This window comes from Bos indicus x Bos taurus, chromosome 2 (assembly GCF_003369695.1).
Source record: "Bos indicus x Bos taurus breed Angus x Brahman F1 hybrid chromosome 2, Bos_hybrid_MaternalHap_v2.0, whole genome shotgun sequence".
Taxonomy (NCBI): Eukaryota; Metazoa; Chordata; class Mammalia; order Artiodactyla; family Bovidae; genus Bos; species Bos indicus x Bos taurus.
In genome coordinates this window covers 129,498,218-129,521,452 of record NC_040077.1, presented here as the reverse complement: position 1 = coordinate 129,521,452, position 23,235 = coordinate 129,498,218, and the positions used below count along the sequence as shown (strand labels likewise).

Genomic DNA, 23,235 nt, shown 5'->3' with positions numbered 1-23,235 from the left:
TGACAATGAGATAGCACCATATAGTGGTTATCTATTAGAAAGGCCAGAATCTAGAACGCTAACATCATCAGATGCTGACAAGGACGGGGAGCCACAGGAACTCTCATTCACTGCTGGTGAGACTGCAAAGTGGCACAGCCATTCTGGAAGACAGCTGAGCAGTCTCTTACAAAACTAAACATACTCCTACCATACAGTCCAGCAACTGCGCTCTTTGGTATTTACCCAAATGAGTTAAAAACATGTCCACGCAAAAACATGCACATGGATTTTTATAGCAGCTTCATTCAAAATCGCCAAAACCTGGAAGCAAGCAAGACGTCCTCATTAGATGAGTGGATAAACTGTGGTACACCCAAACAATGGGATATTACTCAGTGCTTTAAAAAACATCTACTGAGCTGCAAAAAAGACATGGGAGAAACTTAAATGTGTATTACTACGTGAAAGAAACCAATCTGAAATAGCTACACGCTATAAGATTCCAAATGTATTATGTTCGGAAAAGGAAAAACTATGGAGACAGTAAAAAGGTAAGTGGCTGCCAGGATTTACGACAAGGGAGGAACGAATGGGCGAAGCACAGAGGAATGTTAGGGCAGGGAAGATACTCTGTACAACACTGTAATGATGGATGGCTGTCATTATATATGTGACTTTACCCACAGAACGTACAATACCAAGAGGGAAAATGGACTTTGGGTGACAATGACGTACCAAGGTAGGTTCATCAATTGTTCACAAATGGAGCACTCTGGCTGGGGATGTTGATCATGGAAGAGGCTATGCATGAGTAGGGGCGGGAAGTAAATGGGAAATCTCTGTTTCTCCCTCTCAATTTTGCTCCTCTAAAAAATTAAGTCTTAAGAAAAAATAAAAGAACCGAAAAGATTAAACTCCAGCTGCATGTGACAAGAGTAAACATTGTTGCATTAAAATTATTTCAGTTATATTATTGTGTATGTGCGGAAATAAAATCTATTTTCCATTGAGGGTGTAGGTCAAAAAAGTTGTAAAAACTGTGATCTAATCCGCATGTAGCATTCAAGCTAATGAGCACACATGAAAAGCTGCAAAACTATGCAAAATGAAAAATCACAAATCGAAAAGAGAAATAGACAAATTCACCATTGTAATTGGAGACTTCAATTTCCCTCTCTCAACAATGGACAGAACAGCTAGATGGAAAATCAGTGAGGGCAGAGAACTCAACACCACCAACAGGTCTAACTGACCTCTATATAACATTCCACCCGCAACAGCAGAATACACATCCTTTTCAAGTGCACTTGGAACAGCTATCAAAAGAGACTACATCCTGAGCCACACACACAAAAAAACTCAACAAATGTTTAAAAAAAAAAAACTGAAATCATACCAAGTGTGCTCTCTGACCAAAGTGGAATCAAATTAAAAATCAACAGCAGAGGGACTTCCCTGGTGGTTCGGTGGTTAAGAATCCACCTGTCAATGCAGGGGACACAGGTTCGATCCCTGGTCCAGGAAGACCCCACATGCCGTGGAACAACTAAGCCCCTGCATCACAACTACTGAAGCCCATGCGCCCTGGAGCCTGTGCTCACCAACAAGAAAGAGAAGCCATGGCAATGAGAAGCCCTGTGCACCACAACTAGAGAGTCAGCCCCCACTCGCCGCAACTAGAGAAAGCCCAGGCACAGCCAAAGGAAACCCAGTACAGCCAAAAATAAATAAATAAAAATTTTTTAAATATAAGTTAAAATAGAGACAATACCAATGCAAGCCAAAATGTGCAGAAACCAGATCACTCATCCAGTGCTGGCCAGAATATAAAATGGTACAACCACTCTGGAGAACACTTTGGCAATTAAAAAAAAAAAAAAAAAAGGCATCATTCAACCTTCAGTTGCCCTCCTGGGCATTTATGCCAGAGAAATAGACTTACATGCAGACAAATACATGTAAACGAATGTTCCAAGCAGCTTTATTCCTAATAGATTAAAACTGGAAACAACCCAGACGTCCTTCACCAAGTGAATGGTTAAATAAACTGCGGTGCACCTATTCTATGCAAGCACCGCTCTGCGACACAAACAAACAAACTTTTGACACTTGCAACAGTTTGAATGAATCTCCAGAGAATTGGGCTGAGTGTGAAAAAGAATCCCCAAAGACTACATACTGTATGACTCGTCTCTGTGGAAATAATCAATAACCAACATGTAATAAGAGTAAAGGAGAGTTTTAATCAAGTCAAACTGAGAACCAAAGCCCAGGAGACAGCCTCACAGATCTGAGAAACTGCTCCAGAGAAGCATGTTTTCAGCACCACTTTTTTTTCTTGTCGGAACAAAGAACATCAAGCATGACAGGGGTACCTTCCTTCAAAGTATCCCCCAAAATACAGATTTGCACACAAAGAGCAGGTCAGTATGGCCTGGGCACCGAGGGAGGGAGACTTGCTAAAGTACTAGTGGCACTGACATTCCAGGAAGGGAGGCAAATATGTCTTCAAGACAGACATTTTTTAAACTTTCATTTATTTACTTACTATTTTGGCTTTGCTAGGTCTTCATTGTAGCACTCAGGCTCTCTAGTTGCCCCACGACGTGTGAGATCTTAGCTCCTCCACCAGGGATCAAACCCAGGTCTCTTGCACTGGAAGGCAGATTCTTAACCACTGGACCACCCAGGAAGTCCCCAAACGGGACGTTCTTAAGGTCTAGACAATGCACCCTTTTCTTCACCGCTTAGAGAAAAGCAACAGTGTATGTTAGGCCACAAGGCAACCTGTTCTAGTTAGCACAAAGTTCAAGCTAAACCAGGTAATAGAAGTAGAATGACTTCCCCATTCCTCAGTATGTGAAAATTTCTTCCATCGCTCCATTTATATAATATTCCTTGTTAAAATTTTTAATTGGAGGACAATTGCCTTACTGTGTTGCGTTAGTTTCTGCTGTACAACAATGTGAGTGAGCTGTAAGTCTACATAGACCCCCTCTCTCTTGAGCCTCCCTTCCATCACCCCCCCATCCCACCCCTCCCCTCTCTCCTGAGCCTCCCTTCCATCACCCCCCCATCCCACCCCTCCCCTCTCTCTTGAGCCTCCCTTCCATCACCCCACCCCCATCCCACCCTCTAGGTCATCACAGAGCACTGAGCAGAGCTCCCTGTGCTGTAAGCAGCAGCTTCCCACCAGCTAGTTCATACACGGTGGTGTATCTATGTCAATGCCCCTCTCTCAGTTTGTCCCACTCTCTCCTTCCCCTGCTGGGTCCACACTTCCATTCTCTACCTCTGCATCTCTATTTCCTGTTATATAATATTCCTGAGGTGACAAAATTACAGAAATGTTGCCGGGGTCGCCAGGCGTTAAGGGCAGGGTGCACTGGTAAACAAGTGGATGTGAGCAGAAACGGCAACAGGAGGGATTCTTGAGCTGATGGAAAGGCTCTGTATCTTGATGGCATCAATGTCAATACCTTGCATGTGATACTGAACCCTAGTTATGCCAGATGTTTCCATGGGAGAAAACTGGGTGAAGAGTACGCTGATTATTTCTTACAACTGCGTGTGACTCTACAATTTTCTCAAAAGTAAATGCTTAATTGTTAAAAGGAAAGGCAAGCCCAGATTCTGTATGCATTCAGATTCATCAGGCATAAAATTTATTAAAATTTTATAACTTCTGCTCTTCAAAAGACATCATTAGGAAAAGGAAAACGCAAGCCAAAGACTGGGAGAAAATCTTTGCAATATTTGTATCTGACAAAGGACTTCTATCCACAACATTTAGAGAACTTTTACAATGTGATAAATACAATGCAATTAAAACTACGGTGAGAGAAGACTTCACAGCTACTACCACTAGCGTGACTAAGACTGAAAAGGCTGACAGTGCTAAGTGGTAGCAAAGATGTGGAGACATCGCCGGTGGGAACATAAAACGGTACCAGTGCTTTATAAAACTGCATGGCAGTCACACCTAGGTATTTACCCAAGAGATACGAAACCATGTATTCACAAAAACAGACTTATACAGGAATGCTGTTTCATAAAGCCCCAATCTAGAAACAACCCAAATACCCATCGAAAGATGAAAGGATAAACCAATTGTGGCGTATCTGTACAACCCAACACCATTCAGCAATGAAAAAAGCAAAATATTGATATACACAAAGACATGAATGAACCTCGAACACATCCTGCTGAGCGAAAGCAGGCAGACACGAAAGAGTACCCTCTGCGATTCCACTTACACGAAATTCCAGGCTAAAACTAATGTAAAGTGACAGAGTCGATCAGTAGTTGCCCAGGGCTGGGAGCAGGGAAGGAAGCTGGCTGCAAAGCAGCAGGAGGGATGTTTGGGCGAGTGATGAAAATTTTCTATTATCTTGACTGTGGGGAAGGGTATACATATCCGTCAAAATCAAACTGTGCCCTGGTAATGTGTTCATTTCCTTTTACATAAAAGTATAACTCTATAAGGTTGATTTTTAAAAGATACAATGATACTCTGTCTCAGATTCCACACACACACAAAAGTACTCTGTCAACTCGCTATTACAGTTTCTAAATGCTTACCTAACTCTTCCTCTCCCACGGATAACTTAACAGCTGGCGAGCGGCGGTGGTCCACGAACCACAACGTTGAGGGGCACTGCCCTACCCCACGCTGCCAACTCCTCGGGTTCTCCAGCAAACCTTCATGCAGCCTTACTTTGCAAAACTAGGTTGGACAGCTGGGAGGCAACAGCAGGGAAAACGGAGTCCAGGGTCACTGGGTCTTGAATACCGGCTTGTGCGACAGCCGCAACACCCTGTACGTGTTGAGGCCCGGCACGTCGAAGCCCGGGGACAGCCCGTGGCGGTCCAAGGGGTAGAAGTTGACCAGCTGCCCGTGCTGGGCCTCCAGGGACAGCCAGGAGTCGCCGAGCGGCAGGGCGCACGGGAACTCGCGGGCCACGTGCAGCTGGAAGACGCGGCCGCGCACGTGGCGCAGCGTGAGCGTGCGGAACGCGGCGGGCACCAGCGCCTCCACGCGGGGCCCGAACTGGCGCAGGCGCAGCTCGCCCGCCGGCCCGGGGCGCACGTCGTAGAAGGTCAAGTTAGAGAAGGTGAAGTAGCCGGTGAAGGGGCGCGTGCTGGGCGGCGGCGCCGGGCTGAGCTCGGCCCCCCGCAGGGCCCTCTCCATGGCCGGCAGCAGCACGTCGTAGGCCTGCGCCACGAGGTCAGGCCCGGGCGGCCGCGGCCCGGCCAGGAGCAGCGTGAGACCCAGGCGCAGCGGCGGCACCAGGGAGAAGGTGGCAGCGTAGCCGTCCAGCTCGCCGTCCTTGCGCACCACGCGGTAGCCGCGCTGCGCGTGGAACTCCCATGGCGTGCCCGTCTCGTTGGCGAAGTAGGCGCCCGGGCAGGCCAGCAGTGGCGCCAGCAGCGTCTTGGACGCGTCTGGCCGTAGGAGCCGCTGGGGCCCACCTCCCAGGAGCACCATGGCCAGCTTGGCCAGGTCAGCGGTGGTGGAGTACATCTGGCCCGACGGCCGGTACCAGCCCAGGTCGTACAGAGGTGCCAGCCGCCCACTGCCATAAAAGCCCACTGCCAACCGGGCACGCACAGGAGGCGTCAGGTCGAAGCCCGTGTCTGCCATTCCCAATGGCTCCAGCACCTTCTCCAAGATCCAGCGCTGGTAGTCACCCTGGACGGTGTGGGCTGCCAGGACGTGGGCCAGAAGCGAGAAGGCCAGCGTGCTATAGTGGCACCTGGAAGAGGAAGGGTGGAAGCTGGCCTGCAGCCTAGGATGGGCATCGTCAGGCCCCAGATAACCCCTTCCCACCTGCTCGGATTGTCTGAAAAGCCTTCCAAGTTTCATTTCATCGGGTGGACAGGAAAGGAACCCGCTTCACGGCATCGGAGATGGTCAGACCTAGCAGAGACTTCAGAGATCATTGAATACAGCTCAGTATTTATTCTTCCTTCCAGAAAGAGGAAGGCCCAGAGAGAGGCAGAGAATTGCCCAGGGTCACACAGCAGATTGGCAGAGACCTAGGCTTAGCAGTGCACCTGGGAAAGTGGTAAAACAAATCTACTTTACACATTAGTATAATTTACTTTATCAGGAAAATGAGCCTCGGATTGCTGGGATTGGGTGGCGCAAGTAACGATAGTGATCATGTAGCTCAAGGATAGCAACTAGGGGGCAAGATCTCACCGCCTTCTTCCCAGCCATGGCAGACACCAATAATCAATAGGGAGTCGCTTTTCTTTCCCAAAGGGCAACCCACTCCAGTATCCTTGTCTGGAAAATCCCAGGGACGGAGGAGCCTGGTGGGCTACAGTTCATGGGGTCACAAAGAGTCGGACACGACTGAACGACTTCACGTCACTTTCTTTCCCAGAGCAGATGCTGTTTCAGAATCTCTAAAACAGTGCCTCAGGAAGGCACAGGAATGGGTGAAAATGCACAGATACTATTAGACATTCCTGAACTCTAGTCCAGGCTCTTTTTTTTTTGCAGATAAGAGAAGTGAAGTTCACAGAAGCAGATGCTTCCTCCAAGGTTGCTCAGGAAGTTAGTGTCAGAGCTGGAAGGAGGACTCTAGCCTACAGACGGCTAAGTCTTAGATCCTTTCTTCCGTAAGAGAGGTGTGCCCTGAGGTTCAGGATTTGGAGAAGCAGAGGGGCAAATTTGGAAAAAGGGCACTTGCCCAGGGTCCAGAAGGGGGCATCTGAGGCAGGCGAGTGCCCCCTGTCCTCTGTCCAGCTCACAGCCCCACTGCTCCAGGAGCCCAGCTTCTGTGTTCAGTGGCTATCCCAGCTTTCCACTCCCTATCCCATCAGCATCCCGTTTATTTTCCAGCACTTGGAAAAAGCTGTATTTATGTTGTTTATCTGTTTAGCAATAAGAATGTTCACTGGCAAAAATGCAAACTCCATGAGGAGGCACCAAGTGGATCCGTTCGCTGCTGTTTCTCAGGTTTGCACATTCTAAGCACAGAGTTGGTGCTCAATAAATGTTGAGTTGATTCATTGAAAGAATTTGAGATTCAAACAGAGCTGGATCTGGGCCCGGCTCCCCCACTGCCTTGCTCTGCCATCCGTCCATGGACCTCAGTCTCCCCAAATGTGGAACAGGAGTTGTCAGTCATCCCTGAGGTCTTTCCTGGCTCTGACCATCTAGGATATGGTTACACGGGCTGTCTCCCAGGACGAGTGTGTGCCCTTGTAAGGTTCCTGGCATTGGCGGGGCATCAGGGCTCACCCCTCACCTGGTTCCTGGATCCGCCACCAGCACATCGTCCTTGAGCAGGCTCAGGGCCTCCTGGGTGCTGCCCCTCCACAACAGCGAAGTGGAGCGGAGCCTTCGGGGCAGCCCTAGGGAGGAACCACGGTCAGATTTGCTGGGTCAGCTGAGGGTGGGATAGGGGGGGCCCTGGGTGCACCCCTCCCCCACCTTCCATGGGTTGAAAGATAACGATAAAATTAGCTTTAAAAAAAAAAGCCTCTAGCATGGACTCTAATCCTGCCCGTGTTTTGTGTCCTTTGGGTTGTTGTTGTTGTTTCTGCACTATGCAGCATGTGGGATCCTTAGTTCCCCAACCAGGGATCGAACCTATGCCCCTGCAATGCAAGTATGGAGTCTTAACCACTGGACCACCAGGGAAGTCCCCTGCCAGTGTTTTGTTGGGCAAGCCACTTAACCTCTCTGAGCCAGAGTCCCCTCATCTGTAACAGAACGGAAATAATTCCCATCACGGGGCTGGTGTAAGGCTTCAGTGAAATAAAATGCTGAGCATGATTGTCATCAACCGTAGACCTTTGATTCCTTAAAGTGTTTGACGTTGCTGCCCAAATATGTCTTGTGGAACTGACTCCTCTGACCACTTGGGGTTTTCTATTTTGGATGTGACAATACGGGAAGGCTCGCAGGATTAGGATTCTTCCCATCCATTCACTCAGCAATAGTGTTCAAGCATCTGCTCGGTGCCAAAGGCTGTTCTGGGTGCTGGGACTCGGGTGAGCCACACAAAGTCCCTGCCCATGCGGAGTCTGCATTCTAGCAGAGGAGACAGACTAGCAAATAATACTCGTGCTATGGAGGAAATAATTACATGTGTGAAAGGAGGGGTTGTTATTTTATACAAAGTGGTCAGAGGAAGGCATCACAGGGAAAGCAACCCTTGAGCAGGTGAGACCTGGAAGAGGTCTCACACACTTCATGAGGAAAGAATGTCTCAGGCAGAGGGAACGGCAGATGCAAAGGCCCTGAGGTGGGAATGTTTGAGGATCAGCAGGAAACAGCCAGTGTGGCTGGAGAGGAGTGAGAAAAAGGGAGGCTTTGGAGATAAGAGAGATTGGAGGTGCAGGCACCAGACCTGTAGGGTGCTATAGGATACTAGAAGGACTTGGTCTCTTCTCTAATTGGGACGGGGCTAAAGCGTTTGAGCAGAGCAATGATATAATCTGACATCTATGGGTAGCTTGACTGCTATGTGACAGCAGACTCTGGGGGGCGGAGGCGGGTGGGCAATGGCAAACAGAGAAACATGTAAGGAGACTTGCAAAAGTCCATGTTTAAATGATGGTGGATTGGGCGAGTGAGTAGGGGTTGGGTTCTGAACATATTTTGATAGTGGAGCCAACAGAATTTGGTACTGGAAGGGATATAGAGGGTATGAGAGTGAGAGGTTCCAGGGATAACTAACTCCCAGGCTTTTGGCCTGAACAACTGGGGGCTGAAGTCCCAAGTCCTGGGTTTAAATGCTGACTCTAGCACTTCTTGCTGTGTGACCACAAACCGTGCGCTTTACCTCTCTGAGCCTCTATTTGCTCACTGTAAAGTGGGCTGAAGCACCTGCCTTGATCTCCCTGGGAGTTGTTGCAGGGCCTGACTAAGAATGCCTGAAAAGCTCAGAATGGAAGAAAGCTCCAGACTAGGGTGAAGGTCAATCATAAAAGACACTGGGAGCCTGTAAGTTATCCAGGCAGCCCTGTGGTCAGCTGGTCCCTTCGGGACTGAGAAAAGACATGTAGGGCGTTTTTAAAATGACCGCAAACATGGAGCCCTGTGCTCGGTTCCTTGGCTATAGATGAAGAGTCCACAATGTACCCCTAGAGGGAGCCCTAGGTTCGGGTTATAACCAGGCGTGGATTTAACAGGAGGTTCATGGAGCAAAAGCCTGACCCCTTCCAAGGCCTGTATCTAAGTTTGAATTTATAATATTGTGAAAGTGAAAGTCGCTCAGTTGTGTCCCACTCTTCATGACCACATGGACTATACAGTCCAGGGATTTCTCCAGGCCAGAATACTGGAATTGGGTTAGACTTGTCCTTCTCCAGGGGATCTTCCCAACCCAGGGATCGAACCCAGGTCTCCCGCATTGCGGGCAGATTCTTTACCAGCCGAGCCTCAGGGGAAGCCCAAGCTTACTGGAGTGGGTAGCCTATCCCTTCTCCAGCAGATCTTCTTGACCCAGGAATCGAACCGGAGTCTCCTGCATTGCAGGCAGATTCTTTACCAACTGAGCTATCAGGAATATTTTTTAAAAGGACCCCCAAATTGCATCAGGCCCCAATAAACCTAGGTTTACCCCTGACTGTAATAACCAGAGCTACTTTGAAAAGTACCTGCTGTCAGCTAAGTGCTTGACATTCATTAGCACACTTAATTCCCCAAAATAGCACGAACTAGTCATTTTACAGAGGAGAAAAACAAGGCTCAGAGAGGTTACATGACTTGCCCTAGATCACACAGCTAGGAGGCAGAGTTGGAATTTCAGTGCTTGTCCCCTTAGCCACTGGGCCACCCTCCCCGATCCTCTCCTGCCTAGGCAATTTCAGGAGGTTCCATTCTCTGACTGAGCCTCAGGTTCACCCTCTGCTAATGGGAATGAAAACCAGCCATGTCCATAGATTGAGACCTCAGGCCTGAACACACTTTGTCAAATGATGAACTAGTAGGCACTTGTGATGCATTCCCACCATCTAGATGGGTTGATGCCTAAAAATTTGAACAATAGAAGGCATTTTGGGGTGGTTTAAGTGGTGCCTGCCTTCTCCCCTTGGCTGGGGCAGTCGCCACAGATCACAGACTCCCTCCCACCCATTCCTCCCCAATTCCTATCCACTGGCTTTTGTCTTCGAGCATCCCAGCCTGCCCTTGCCCTTCCACCGTAGAGACTTCATCTTGTCTTGTTAGGACATCTTTTATCATTATTCATTTTATGTAGTTTTTAATAAATAATTCATTTACATGATTCAAAATCCCAAAGACACCAAAGGGTATACAATGAAAAATGTCCCCCCCCCCCGCCTCTTCTCCCCAGCCACCAAGTTCCTCTCCCTGGAGGCAAACCAATGGTTTAATTTCTACTTTCCTTCCAAAGATACGTGATGCACATTCATATATATACATAGACACACACACATAATATATGTGTATATGTATATATGTTGTATGATATGTACATTACACGTGGAAACAGAGCAGAGAGTGGGCCCAGCCTGGCTGGGTGAGAACATGCTTCTTGGTGCCCCCACCTGAAATGGTTTGGGCTAAGCTAGATCATTGGAAAAGGCAATGGCAACTCTGCTCCAGTACTCTTGCCTGGAAAATCCCATGGACGGAGGAGCCTGGTAGGCTGTAGTCCACGGGGTCGCGAAGAGTCAGACACAACTAAGCGACTTCATTTTCACTTTTCACTTTTATGCATGGGAGAAGGAAATGGCAACCCACTCCAGTGTTCTTGCCTGGAGAATCCCAGGGACGGGGGAGCCTGGTGGGCTGCCATCTATGTGGTCACACAGAGTCAGACACTACTGAAGTGACTTAGCAGCAGCAGCAGCAGATCAAGTTCAGAGCCACTCACCTGACAGCTGGCTGGCCATCCTTCGGAGGGTGACGGGTGAAGGCCTTGGGGCTGGGCCCACCTCCTCCAGCCCATCCACCAGACTCCTTTGTTGGGAGGCTGATGCCATACCCAATGGGTTGTTAATGGTGAAAGCGCTGGCATACCGCTCCAGAGGGTCATCTAGAGAGGCCACGATGCCCTCTTCCCATAGGCGGTACAGCATCAGGACAGGAAAGATCTTGGAGACACTGGAGATTCTGGACAATGAGAGGCACAAGGGTTCAGTGGGCATCATTGGCTCCACAACCCACCTCCACCCTGTACCCGCAGCCTCCGACTTTCTGGTATAATCAGGAAAGCGTTGTGTGTATGTGAGCTCAGCCGCTTCAGTCGCATCTCTTTGTGACCCCATGGGCTGTAGCCTGCCAGGCTCCTCTCTCCATGGGATTCTCCAGGCAAGAATACTGGGGTGGGTTGCCATGCCCTCCACCAGGGGATCTTCCTGACCCAGGGATCAAACGTGTGTCTTCTGCATCTCCTGCGTTGCAGCCAGATTCTTTACCCACTGAGCCAGCTGACAAGCCCAGGAAAGCACTGAGCCCACTCTTATTCACCGTCTCAGGTGGAAATCCACAAGCCTCTGTGGAATGCCATCGAGATGCTTGAGAACATAGCACAGGCAATGAGGCAGGGCCAGATGGACACCATGAGCATCTCCCCGACACCAGGCCCTCACCAGGAACTCCCCACTCTGGGACAGACCCGGGTTGGGATCATACCTCTGTCTCTCGCCAGCTGAGTTGCCTTAGAAAAAAATACTAGACTTTTCTGAGATGTAATTTCATTGTCTTGTTTCATGGATTTTAGAAAGGTTTGAACAAGATTATGCATGCAAGGTACTTAGCAACATACCTGGCAGGTAGTAAGTGCCCAGTAGGTGATTTCTTTTTGTCTAGTCGCTCAGTCGTGTCCGACCTGCGACGCTATGGACTGTAACCCACTAGGCTCCTGTGTCCGTGGGATTTCCCAGACAAGAATACTGGAGTGGATTGCCATTTCCTTCTCAATGGGATCTTCCTGACCCAGGGACCAAACCCATGTCTTCTGCTTGGCAAGCAGATTCTTTATCACTAAGCTACAGAGAAGCCCTCAGTAGGTGATAGCAAATATAATTGTTGCCCCCTGGCTGGCACATAGCAGCTGCAGCCTGACTGGAACCCCTGGAACCCTCACAAGTATCCCTGGCAGCGAATGTATTCACTTCACACCGTGAGGGCCGAGGATCCCACAGGCAGCACTGGGTGGGGGGGAGACTGAGGGTGTGTCCCATGTTGCTTCCATCCGGGCCACTGCTGCTGGCTGTCGGAAACCTGGCTGGAGGACCCAGGAACTGGTTACAGCTCCTTTGTGTCGCATAGAGTGGGGTAGGGTGGAACACAAGGGGGTCTTTTCTAGTTTGGGAGCTTTGGGGCTAAGGACTCTCCAGAAGGGATTCCTTCCTGACCTGTTACCCTGTGGTGTGATGTTAGGCACTCACTGGTCCACTCTGGACCTCAGTCTCCTCATCTATGAAATTGCCAAGGCTTAAGAAAGGGCCCTGGTAGCTCAGATCCGCGCCCCCTCACCCAGTCATAATTCTCATGAGTCCTCCTGCCTCCCAAGTGCCCCTCGTCGTCCCATCCCTCGGCCCCGCCACAGACCCTGGTGGTCCCCCAGCTGACCGGTACATGGTGTACTCGTTGGGGGGCCCAGAAGCTGGGTCTGAACCATTCTTCTTCCCAAAGTTCCCAGTCCAGAGCACGGTGTCATTGTGGATGACAACTGCAGACATGGCAGCCAGGCCCGGGGCAGACAGGGCCTGGCGGAGGATCCGGCCCACCTGGGGAGAGAGGAGCGGGCGGCTTAGAGCACACGTGTCCTTCTCCCCACCGGGCCCTTCCACCCCCTGTACACAGCACGCCCTGTCTCGCTCCCCTCTGTTCTCCCTGCCAGTGGCTGGAAGGGAGCCCCAGTGAGCCTCCAGACCTCAGGCTGTCAAACTATGTCCCGTGGGGTTGGCCACCACTCAGCTGAAATCAGAGCAGATCCCCTGGAATCTGTTTTGTATGTAAAGTTTCCTCATAACATTTTCGTTCAAAGAAACATTTCCTTGGAAATATATAAGAGGAAGGAGGGGTTAAGACCACTGATCTAACCAAACCCTTGTCTGATGCCCTAGAAAGCCTTCAGTAGGCCTCATCCAGGGCTTTCCCTGGTGGCTCAGCAGTAAAGAATCTGCCTGCAGTGCAGGAGATGTGGGTTCGAGCCCTGGGTCAGAAAGATCCCCTGGAGAAGAAAATGGCAACCCACTCCAGTATTCTTGGGAAATCCCATGGACAGAGCAGTCCATGGAGTCACAAGGAGTCGGATACAACTCAGCAACTAAACAACAGCAAAAGCCTCGTCTGACCCCTAGCATTGGCGAATTCAGTATTTGTAGAGGGCCCCTAATGCTCTCTTTGAACATTTGTTGGAAATATTAATACTTCATTATTTTCGGTGATGAAGTTTAATGATGATTAACTGCTAACACTTATTGGACATTTAGAATGTGTCAAGACACAATACAAAATGATGTTCATACCTTGTCTCGCTTAATCCTCACAGTAAGTCAGTGCTGATTTCCGCCCCACTTTACAGGTGAGAAAATCTGAGATATGAAGCGACTTGCCCCAGTGGCTCATGGCTGGGGGAAATCGGGATTGGAACCCCATGCTCATTCCAGCATCTCCTGGCCAAGAGATCTGACATCTCCTGAACTGAGTTCAGTCTACCTGTAGTTTCCACCCCTGGACTAACTTTTCCTCTAATTTATGTATTTTTGGCTGCACTGGGTCCCTGTGGTCGGGAGGGCTTTCTCTAGTTGCGGTGCTCTGGCTTCTCGCTGCGGCGGCCTCTCTAGTTGGGGAGGATGGGCTCTAGGTACATGGGCTCTGTTGCTCCCGGGCCTGTGGGGTCTTCCTGGACCACGTCTCCTGCATTGGCAGGCGGATTCTTAACCACTGGACCACCCGGGAACTCCACCTGTGCTAACTTTGCCGCAGTTTCCTCCTCTTTGGCTAGGGCTTCACAAGGAGATAACACAAAGGGAAGTTAGCATGCTGCAAGGCGTTTGCCAGGTTCTCAGGAGAAGGCAGCTACAGTTATTATTGTTGCTGTATTGTTTCTAATTAGTATCACCCCTGGGAGGCAAATAGCAGCCTTCTGCTCTGTCTCCCTCACGAAAGCTTCTTGTGTATTTGCAGGCAGGGATTGTGTCTCTCCGCGCTGGCCCACGCCTGCTCTTACATGAACACGTCACCCTCCTTTCCTTCATCTGTCCCACAGACCGAATTTCAAACCCTTCCCCATTGCCGCCACCCCCAGACTGCTGCATATACACTCCTTTTTTAAAAAAAAATTTATTAGGGTATAGTTGCTTTACAATGTTGGGTTAGTTTCTGCAGTACAGCAAAGTGAATCAGCCATACCTATACATGCTGCTGCTGCTAAGTCACTTCAGTCGTGTCCGACTCTGTGTGACCCCATAGACGGCAGCCCACCAGGCTCCCCCGTCCCTGGGATTCTCCAGGCAAGAACACTGGAGTGGGTTGCCATGTCCTTCTCCATATGTGTACATATACTCCCTCTTTTTTGCATTTCCTTCCCATTTAGGTCACCGCAGAGCACTGAGTAGAGTTCCCTGTGCTATACAGTAGGTTTTCACTACTTATCTATTTTACACATAGTAGAGTATACATGCCAATGCCAGTCTCCCTGTTCATCCCATCCCCTTTATCCTCCTTGGTATCCACATGTTTGGTTTGTACTCAAAGTCTATGTCTCTATTTCTGCTTTGCAAATTAGTTCGTCTGTATCATTTTTCTAGATTCCACTTTCTGATCTTTATGTCTGTTAAGGTGAGATCAAACTAGTCAATCGTAAAGGAAATCACTCCTGAATATTCGTCAGAAGGATGATGCTGAAGCTGAAGCTCCAATACTTTGGCCACCTGATGCGAAATGCTGACTCATTGGAAAATACCCTGATGCTGGGAAAGAATGAAGGGCAGGAGGAAAAGGGGACGACAGAGGATGAGATAGTTGGATGGCATCACCGACTGGATGGACATGAGTTTGAGCAAGCTCCGGGAGTTGGTGATGGACAGGGAGGCCTGGCGTGCTGCAGTCCATGGGGTCACAAAGAGTGGACACGACTGAGCAACTGAACTGACTGCTTGAAGATGTGTGACCCCAGTGAGTGGGGTCTCGAAGGCACAGACTAGACCTGACTGACAGCGCCCTCTAGTGTCGGCCATCCTGCAATGGTAAGTGTAATGTGGGGTTGTTCTTGTTCTTGTTCAGTTGCTGAGTTGTGTCCAACTCTTTACGACCCCAAGGACTGCAGCACACCAGGCTCCCCTGTCCTTCACTATCTCCCAGAGTTTGCTCAAATTCATGTCTATTGAGTCGGTGATGCTATCTATCTCATCCTCTGCCACCCCCTTCTCCTTTTGCCTTCCATCTTTCCCAGCATCAAGGTCTTTTCCAATGAGTTGGCTCTTCACATCAGGTGGCCAAAATATTGTAGCTTCAGCTTCAGCATCAGTCCTTCCAATGAGAATTCAGGGTTGATTTCCTTTAGGACCGACTGGTTTGATCTCCTTGCAGTCCAAGGAACTCTCAAGAGTCTTTTCCAGCCCCACAATTAGAAAGCATCAATTCTTTGGTGCTCAGACTTCTTTATGGTCCAACTCTCACATCTATACATGACTACTGGAAAAGCCATAGCTTTGACTAGATGGACCTTTGTCGGCAAAGCGACGTCTCTACTTTTTAATACACTGTCTAGGTTTGTCATCGGAGAAGGCAATGGCACCCCACTCCAGTACTTTTGCCTAGAAAATCCCATGGATGGAGGAGCCTGGTAGGCTTCAGTCCATGGGGTCGAGAAGAGTCAGACACGACTGAGCAACTTCACTTCCACTTTTCACTTTCATGCATTGGAGAAGGAAATGGCAACCCACTCCAGTGTTCTTGCCTGGAGAATCCCAGGGACAGGGGAGCCTGGTGGGCTGCCGTCTGTGGGGTCGCACAGAGTTGGACACGACTGAAGCGACTTAGCAGCAGCAGCAGGTTTGTCATAGCTTTTTTTCCAAGGAGCAAGCGTCTTTTAATTTCATGGAGCGTCTTTAATCATATTACAATGGCTCTGTGATCCTCCCCACCTCATCTTTCTCCACCGCCATGTATGGCCCCCAATAAACTGAATTTCCTCGTAATTCTCTACATGTGTCTCATACTGATTCTGCTGCCTCTGGGCCTTTGCACATGCTGTTCCCTCTATCTGGAGCACACCCTTCACACCCCCAAGCTCCCTTACTATATACACACATATCCTCTGGGTATCTCCTACCTGCTCAGCTCTCAGTTTAGACACCACTTCCTCCAGAAGCCTTCTGTGACTCCAAGTCCTGTGACCCCTAAACTTGCCCTGTCCTCACTCTTGCTCTTGTGATAAATGTTTATTATATTGACTGTTCTCCTCACTCCAGACTAGTAGCTCCTTCAGAGCAGGACAGTGTCTTCTTTCTGCCATAACACTGGTATGTAGGACAGAACGAGTGCTCGAGAATTGTATGTTGAATAATGGATGCAACCCCAGTGCAGAGGGTGTGCCCTCCCTCCCCAGCCTGGCCTAGCCCACACGGTCAGTTCTCTCCTGGGCCATCACTGACCTTTTCCAGGGCCTCCTTCAACACGGGGAGGGGGTGGGCCAGGGGCACAGGCTCAGGGTGCTGGGGACACATCCTCACGGGGGCAGAGGTCACCTCTGGTCCCAAGGAACCTGGAGGGAACATCACAAAATGAGTGAAGGACAGAGATCAGGAGTCTAGGGGTCATCGTTGAGGAGAGGGGAAGGTGGCAGCAAGTGTCAGGCAGGCTCATGCCCTAGGGCCAGCCCTCCAAGCTGGCACCCCCTCACCACAAGGTACCAGCACTGGGCAGTCAAGAGCAAAGGGCAGAGCCTGCCTGGGAGGAGACAGCACAGTCCCACACTCACCACCTGCGGCTTGGCCTTCGAGAGACAAGTCAGGCCACAGGTGCCCATTGGCAGCCCTTCTGTCTCATATGTCCAGCCTCCTCCCTCTGTATACTTAGGTCCCACCTCTGAGGGGCAGCCATAGCAACATCTCTATCTGTTCCCCTTTCTGCAGCTCTGATTATATATCTGAATGGAGAAGTGGATTCAGGTCCCTGCTGAGGCTCCAGGCTTAAACTACCTGGACTCATTCCATCCCCAGAGCAGTGCATCCGGGCATCTGGGTTTGAGTCCCATTCTGCTTTTGTCCTGGCGTATGCTTCCTTACACCCTCAGAGGGAAGGTATGGAAGTTGGCAGGACAGGATTCAGGCTTGAGACCATCTCTACGGCCCCCAGACCTCCCCGCATCCTTTAAGGACGGTGTGGGGTGCTAAGATTGTGAGAACCCCCCAAGAGTATAAGAACCACCTTTTCCTAAACCTTCCAGGGACTTCCCTGGTGGTCCAGTGGTTAAGCTTGCACTTCCACTGCAGGGGGCGCAGGTTCGAGCCCTGATTGGGGAACGAAGATTCTGTAGACTGTGTAACGCAGCCAAAAACAATAAAAATTATTTTTTAAAAAATGTGCCAGCAGGTCTTGTGTCTGGTGAGGTGCTTCAAAAATAAAAAAGGTTCACTTAAATAAACCTTCCACTGCCTCCCAAGACCACCCAGAACTGGGAGAAGGCTCCCTGATGGAGGTTCACTGTGGCCACAAGCTCTTGAGACCCTCCCACTTCCTGAATCAGAGGGGCTGCGTGACTTGTTTTGGCCGAAAGAATGAGGTTGAATTGATTGTGCACCTCCCAAAGCTAGACCTTAATCCGCCTTTGCTGCTTTGGAACACTTCCCTCTCGTGGACAAGCCTGGGATAGCGACCTTGAGAGGGAAAATCCACATGGGGGAGAGGTCCACAGAACTTGCTTGCATTGGAGAACCCAGGTTAGACCAGCAGGAGAACTGCCAGCCAGCCCATAGAATCATGAGAAATGATCAATCACTCTGTTTGAAGCCAGTGGGTTTAGGTGGTTTGTTACCCAGCATCAGATGACAGGGTCCCAAGCAGGAAAATCACAAACCCTCAGAAGATCTCTCAACAACTTCATCCACATTGTTATTAATAACAACCTCTCAGGTGATGCCTATGTGAGGATGAGGACGCAGATCACTGTAGTTAGTGGACCCAGGAGAGTTCCATAAACTGTTTCCCATTTGTGACAAATTACATACAAAATTGGAAAGAAAACATTTAGAAACTTTTATAGCAGTTTCTCAGAGTAATCTTGTGAATGTTGAAACTAATTACTGAAAACCTGGGCTTCTATTTTGCAGTCTTTCTTTTTCACTTATTTCCCTAATATAATTCATTTTTTAATTTATTTCATAAGGCTGGTCTGCCACAGATTGGTAGTTTGATAGTTTGAGAAGCACGGCCCTGGAGAACAGGCCAACCTACCCACTCGGGGACTGTTTGCTAGAGGGACTAAGAAGCCCTTGATAAAGGAATTTACTCTAGAAAGAAAGGGTTGGCTGGGAGAGGAAGAAGCTGGCAGGAAAATAAAAGGAGGCATTTCTGCAAAAATCTGCAGGATTCTGGGAGCCCAGGCCACCTTGTTGAGCCATTGGCATCTGTAACACAGGATGACTCAGAGAAACAGAGAGAGACATTCTCCCCAGCTGCAGCAGAGACCTGGGACTCTGGACCATCCGGGATCCCAGCAGGCCGATGGGCCCAGGGGTTGCTATAGCAACAGAGGGCCAGGGTGTTACCTGCCCTGGAGGTTCATTTGCTGAGCCTTAACCAGCCCAGGATGCAGAGTCAAGAAATGGCAGCTGCTGTCCCCGTACACCGGCACATGTTCCTCCCAGGGTCTTAGCTGAAGCTGGAGGAGTGCCTTTAAAGGGAGGTAGAGCCTGGAGATTCCACCCTGGGGGCTAAAGGCAGAGCAAGAGAAACTACACTTTATGGGAGGGCGGACCCTGAGTTTTATGCAGCCCCCCAGAGTCGGTGGTTTAAGAAAACCCCAGGGGCATTAGGATCCTCAGGTTACACAGAAGGGCATCGAGGCACAGAAGGAGCACAAGACCGGCCCAAAGGTGCACAGTTCATGAGCGCTAGAGTCCGCATGGAGGCCAGAGCTCCTGAGTCTGAATCTGTGGTCCTCCCTCAGATCAGCAGTGGCAGCCCAAAGCCCACAGGGACCTCCAGGGACGGGGAGCAACTCAAGGAGGCTTGGCACTCACCGCTCTTCAGCTTGGGGAGGTAATACTGCCAAAGGAAGCAGCCAGTCATGAGCGCAGAGAGGACGAAGAAAAAGCTGCAGGAAGCCGGCAAGAGCCACTTCTTCTTCACCTTCAGCAGACTGAGCTGCCGGCCAGCCTGGAAGGGGAAGGGCAAATCAGGCCCACACAGGGGGTCAGCAACAGGGAGGAGAGAGGGACTCCCCCGGCCTGGCCCTTCCTATGCCTTCAGTTCAGTTCAGTTGCTCAGTCATGTCCGACTCTTTGCAACCCTGTGAACCACAGCGCGCCAGGCCTCCCTGTCCATCACCAACTCCCAGAGTCTACCGAAACTTACGTCCATTGAGTCAGTGATACCATCCAGCTATCTCATCCTCTGTCGTCCCCTTCTCCTCCTGCCCTCAATCTTTCCCAGCATCAGGGTCTTTTCAAATGAGTCCTATACCTTAGGTCCACCCAGACATCAGGTGAGCCTACAGCTTGGGGTGAGTTTCGCACCTGTAAAACCAAGCACCTCCCCAGTTCGGCCCCTCCGACAGTTCTGCCCCACAGACCTCCATGCCTGTGCCTCGACTGTTTCCTCTGCTGGGCATGCCCCCTCTCTCCTATGTATTTAGCGAGATATCTAAGACCAGCTGAAATGCCACCTCCTCCATGAAGCCTTCCCCAGCTCTCTTCACCCAGGTCCCTCCAAGGGCACTCAGCCTAAGCCTCCACTGCAGTGCAAATCCAGCTCTCTCTCTAGGACAGCAGTTGTTCTACGATTATCAGTGCGATAGGGTTCGATCCCTAGTTGGGGAACTAAATCCCACATGCCGCAACTGAAAGAACCTGTGTGCTGCAACTGAGACCCAGTGCAGCCAAATAAATAGAAATAAATATTTTTTAAAACGTTGCAGTGAAAAGGGACCTGCCTGGAGAGCTCAAGGAAGGGTGAGGGTCAGAGAAACAGGGGCCTTCCCCTCAGACAAGCGTGGGGGCCGAGACATGCTTGGGAGGTGGGCGAGGGCAGGACACAGGGGTTGTAAGATGAGACCAAGGCCTGAAGACACACAGAGGGTGAGGAAGAGGCCTGGTGGGGAGGTGGGAAGGAATCTAAGGAGTCACTGTGTGCAGTGACCAGGCCCCAGGAAGAGCTACATGTCCCTCAAGGCAAACTTAGTCTCCTGGAAACACTTCCAGTTAGTGCTGCAGGCACTGTGCCAAGCCTTTTCAGAGGCATATCGCACTGCCCTGTTGAGGCAGATGCCCTTAGTGCCCTGACATCACAGATGAGGCTCAGAGAAGTTAAGTGACTTGCCCAGAGTCACACAGCTAGGTGCAGAGCTACTCAACCAAAGTTCTTGACGAGCCTTCGCAAGCATTCGTTGAAACTTCTTAATTCCAGGTGGGCAAACTGCAGTTACAGGAAGGAAAGGACTCGTCTAAAAAATGGTAAACGTCGTAGCTGATGTTGTTATAATCATTCCTCTGGGAAAGAGATGTAAACAGATCATGCCACAGGGCTCTGGGGGCTCTGAGATGCCGCTGAGCTCGGCCTCAGGGTGGGAGCAGGAGGAAAGTTTCATTGAACAGGTGGTTGGGACTGAGTTGGGGACACTCCAGCCAGGGCCCCTGAGACAGGAAAAATAGGAGGCTCCATTTCTGGTTTGTTTTGAGAATTTGATAAGTTAATACCCAGAAAACATGTGAAACGGTTCCCGGCCTGCCGTGCAAACTCTAGAAATGTGAGTGATGACAAGGAAGGTGATGTAGGGGTGATTTATGAGCAAGGTTTTGTGGGGCTATGCCTCACCTGGTTCTTCAGTCTCTCCATGGCGTCAAAGATTCCAGCCCTTGAGGAGTCAGATCTATAGTCCAGGAGACCCTGTGAGTGGGGAAATTGAGTCAGTGGAGAGAAGAGAGTTCCTAGAGGCTGAAAAAGAAGAGGGAGCCGGAGGAATGCCAGAAGACGAGGAGGGAAGATGAAGACCCAGGAGCCCTCGCGGTTTCCAGACATGAATACTTCTCCCACGTTGTCTCCCCCGCCCACCAACACTACGAGGCTTTCCAGGGCAAGGACTGCGTCCCCATTTTATGAAGCTCCGCTTCAAAGGCAAGGGGAAACAAACTCAGGGAAAACCCTGGTTGCCTAGGCCTGCCCCGTCTGTCCTGATTTCAGCACGAAAGCCCCAAACCCCTTCCGTCCGGGGGGATCCGGGACAGTCGGTCGCTCTCCCTGCCACTGTCTCTACCTCCAGCTCCTCCTCCCGCTTCAAGCCTCAGAAACAAGCCTTGTCAGAGCCCTTGGGGCTTGCCCCCGACTCACCCTCTCCTGGCAGGCTCAGGAGGACGGGGCAGCTCCGACCTGCGCCTCCCGGAGCCCCCGTGTTCCTGGGTACGAGGGTGGCCCTGCATAAGCTCCCTGCCGGCTCCCCGGAGGCTGCCAGATGTGGCTCCGATTTCCCGGCACTAATCCCTCCGTGTGTCACACGCCAAGGGGATTAGTTTCTGGGGTCCCCGAGCAGCGGGGAGGGGGGCACATCTGTCAGGGAGACTGCGTGGCACCACGTGACCCGAAATGCTCCGGGCCCAGGAATGCTCTCTCCAAGAGGAGTGTCTGCCCAGCCCCGTGTAGGGAGGAAAGCCGATGGGAACTGCCAGGAAACAGCCTCGACTCGACCCTAGGGCCTCCCAGAACTGCCATCACCCACACCAGCCCCTCCAGCGACCTCTGAGGAACCTTGGGCTCCGAGGAACACAGTTTGAAGACCACTGGGGTCAGCCTCGCTGTTACATATTCATTTGTGTGTATGTGTGCTCAGTTGCTCAGTTATGTCTGACTCTTGGCCACCCCATGGACTGTAGCACCGGGCTCCTCTGTCCATGGGATTTTCCAGGTAAGAATATTGGAGTGGGTTGTCATTTCCTTCTTTAGGAGATATTCTCAACCCAGGGGTCGAATCTCACCTCCTGCAATGGCAGGTGGATTCTTTATGGCTGAGTCACCTGCGAAGTCCATACATGTTCACATAACTCTGTTCAAATCCCAGTTCTGTAACTACCTTGGGGCCCTCTTTGTTTTTCCATCTATAAAATGGGTATGATGTCTATGTTATTGTGAGGATTAAACTGTAATATGTGTGTGCAAAGGAGGTAGCCCAGAACCTGGCCCCTAGGAAGGGTTCCGTCAAAGTTACTTTCTTTTTATAACTTGGCTTTTATGCCACACTTCCTACTCAGCACCTGTGGCAGACATAGATCTTCCCCAGTGAATATTCCAGAAAGTTGCTACTGTTGATTTTAGTTGACACAAAAGAGAGAATGCGTTTGCCTTCTTTACACTAGATATGGCTGCACATTGGAATTACTTGGAGAGCTTATAAAAACCACCAGTGTCTGGGTCCCACCCCCCACAGGTCCCCAGGGATACAGCCCAGGCATCACAGTTTTTGAAAAATCCTCATTGATTCTGCTGTGTGGTCAAGGTTGAGAACCATTACCCCAGAGCACTTTCCAATTCATTCTAGATGCAGGTAGGGAATCCAGTTAAACTGCAGGTGCTGAGTCAGTGGGTGGGGGTGGGACCTAAGGATCTCCATCTCTAACAAACTCCCAGATGACATTGCTGCTGGTCCGTGGACCACACTTTGAGGAGCAAGGCTCCTCTGCAGTTCATGGATTGCACCAGCTTTCACATCAGTATCTCAATAGAACATCATAATTGCCTCCCAATCACCCCACGACTGGACAGGACTTGAATTCTTCTGTTCGGCCAATGCTCAAGATCAAGTATGTGAATGGGTGGAGGCAAGCCTTCTGAATCTTCCTCTTTGGCGACTAGAATTCTGGGCTGACCCAGAAAAAGGGCTTGATAAATTAGAGTGAGAAGAGATCTGAGTTAATCTTGTCCAAGCTCCACGTTGTATGGCTGGTGAAACAGACAATGAGCAGGGAGGGAGCTGACTTGCTAAGGTCACATAGAGAACTCAGTGACAGCAAGGGACCTGGGACTCAGGATTTCTTTCCCCTTGTACCTGGCTGCTTTTTTCGTCTTTATTGAGGCTCTGAGCAGGCTAGACACACAGG

At 50.2% G+C, this 23,235-nt stretch overlaps 1 protein-coding gene across 1 annotated transcript; it reads right to left on the bottom strand.

The window, feature by feature from the left end:
* Positions 1–3,624: 3,624 nt before the first annotated feature.
* LACTBL1 (lactamase beta like 1) lies at positions 3,625–21,677 on the bottom strand. The gene is made up of 8 exons (XM_027524326.1): positions 21,476–21,677; positions 20,963–21,034; positions 19,171–19,306; positions 16,582–16,691; positions 12,548–12,705; positions 10,845–11,083; positions 7,245–7,350; positions 3,625–5,738 (listed from the first exon to the last, which is right to left on the bottom strand). The coding sequence occupies exons 2-8, from the start codon at positions 20,981–20,983 to the stop codon at positions 4,757–4,759; spliced, it is 1,752 nt and encodes a 583-aa protein (XP_027380127.1). The 5' UTR covers positions 20,984–21,034; positions 21,476–21,677; the 3' UTR covers positions 3,625–4,756.
* Positions 21,678–23,235: the final 1,558 nt, after the last annotated feature.

Coding starts and splice junctions, on each gene's coding strand:
- LACTBL1 (XM_027524326.1), bottom strand. CDS start 20,983: ATGGAGAGACTGAAGAACCAG. Junction 19,307..20,962: donor TGGAGAGACTGAAGAACCAG/GTGAGGCATAGC, acceptor TTCCCCTTCCAG/GCTGGCCGGCAGCTCAGTCT. Junction 12,706..16,581: donor TGAAGGAGGCCCTGGAAAAG/GTCAGTGATGGC, acceptor CTCTCTCCCCAG/GTGGGCCGGATCCTCCGCCA.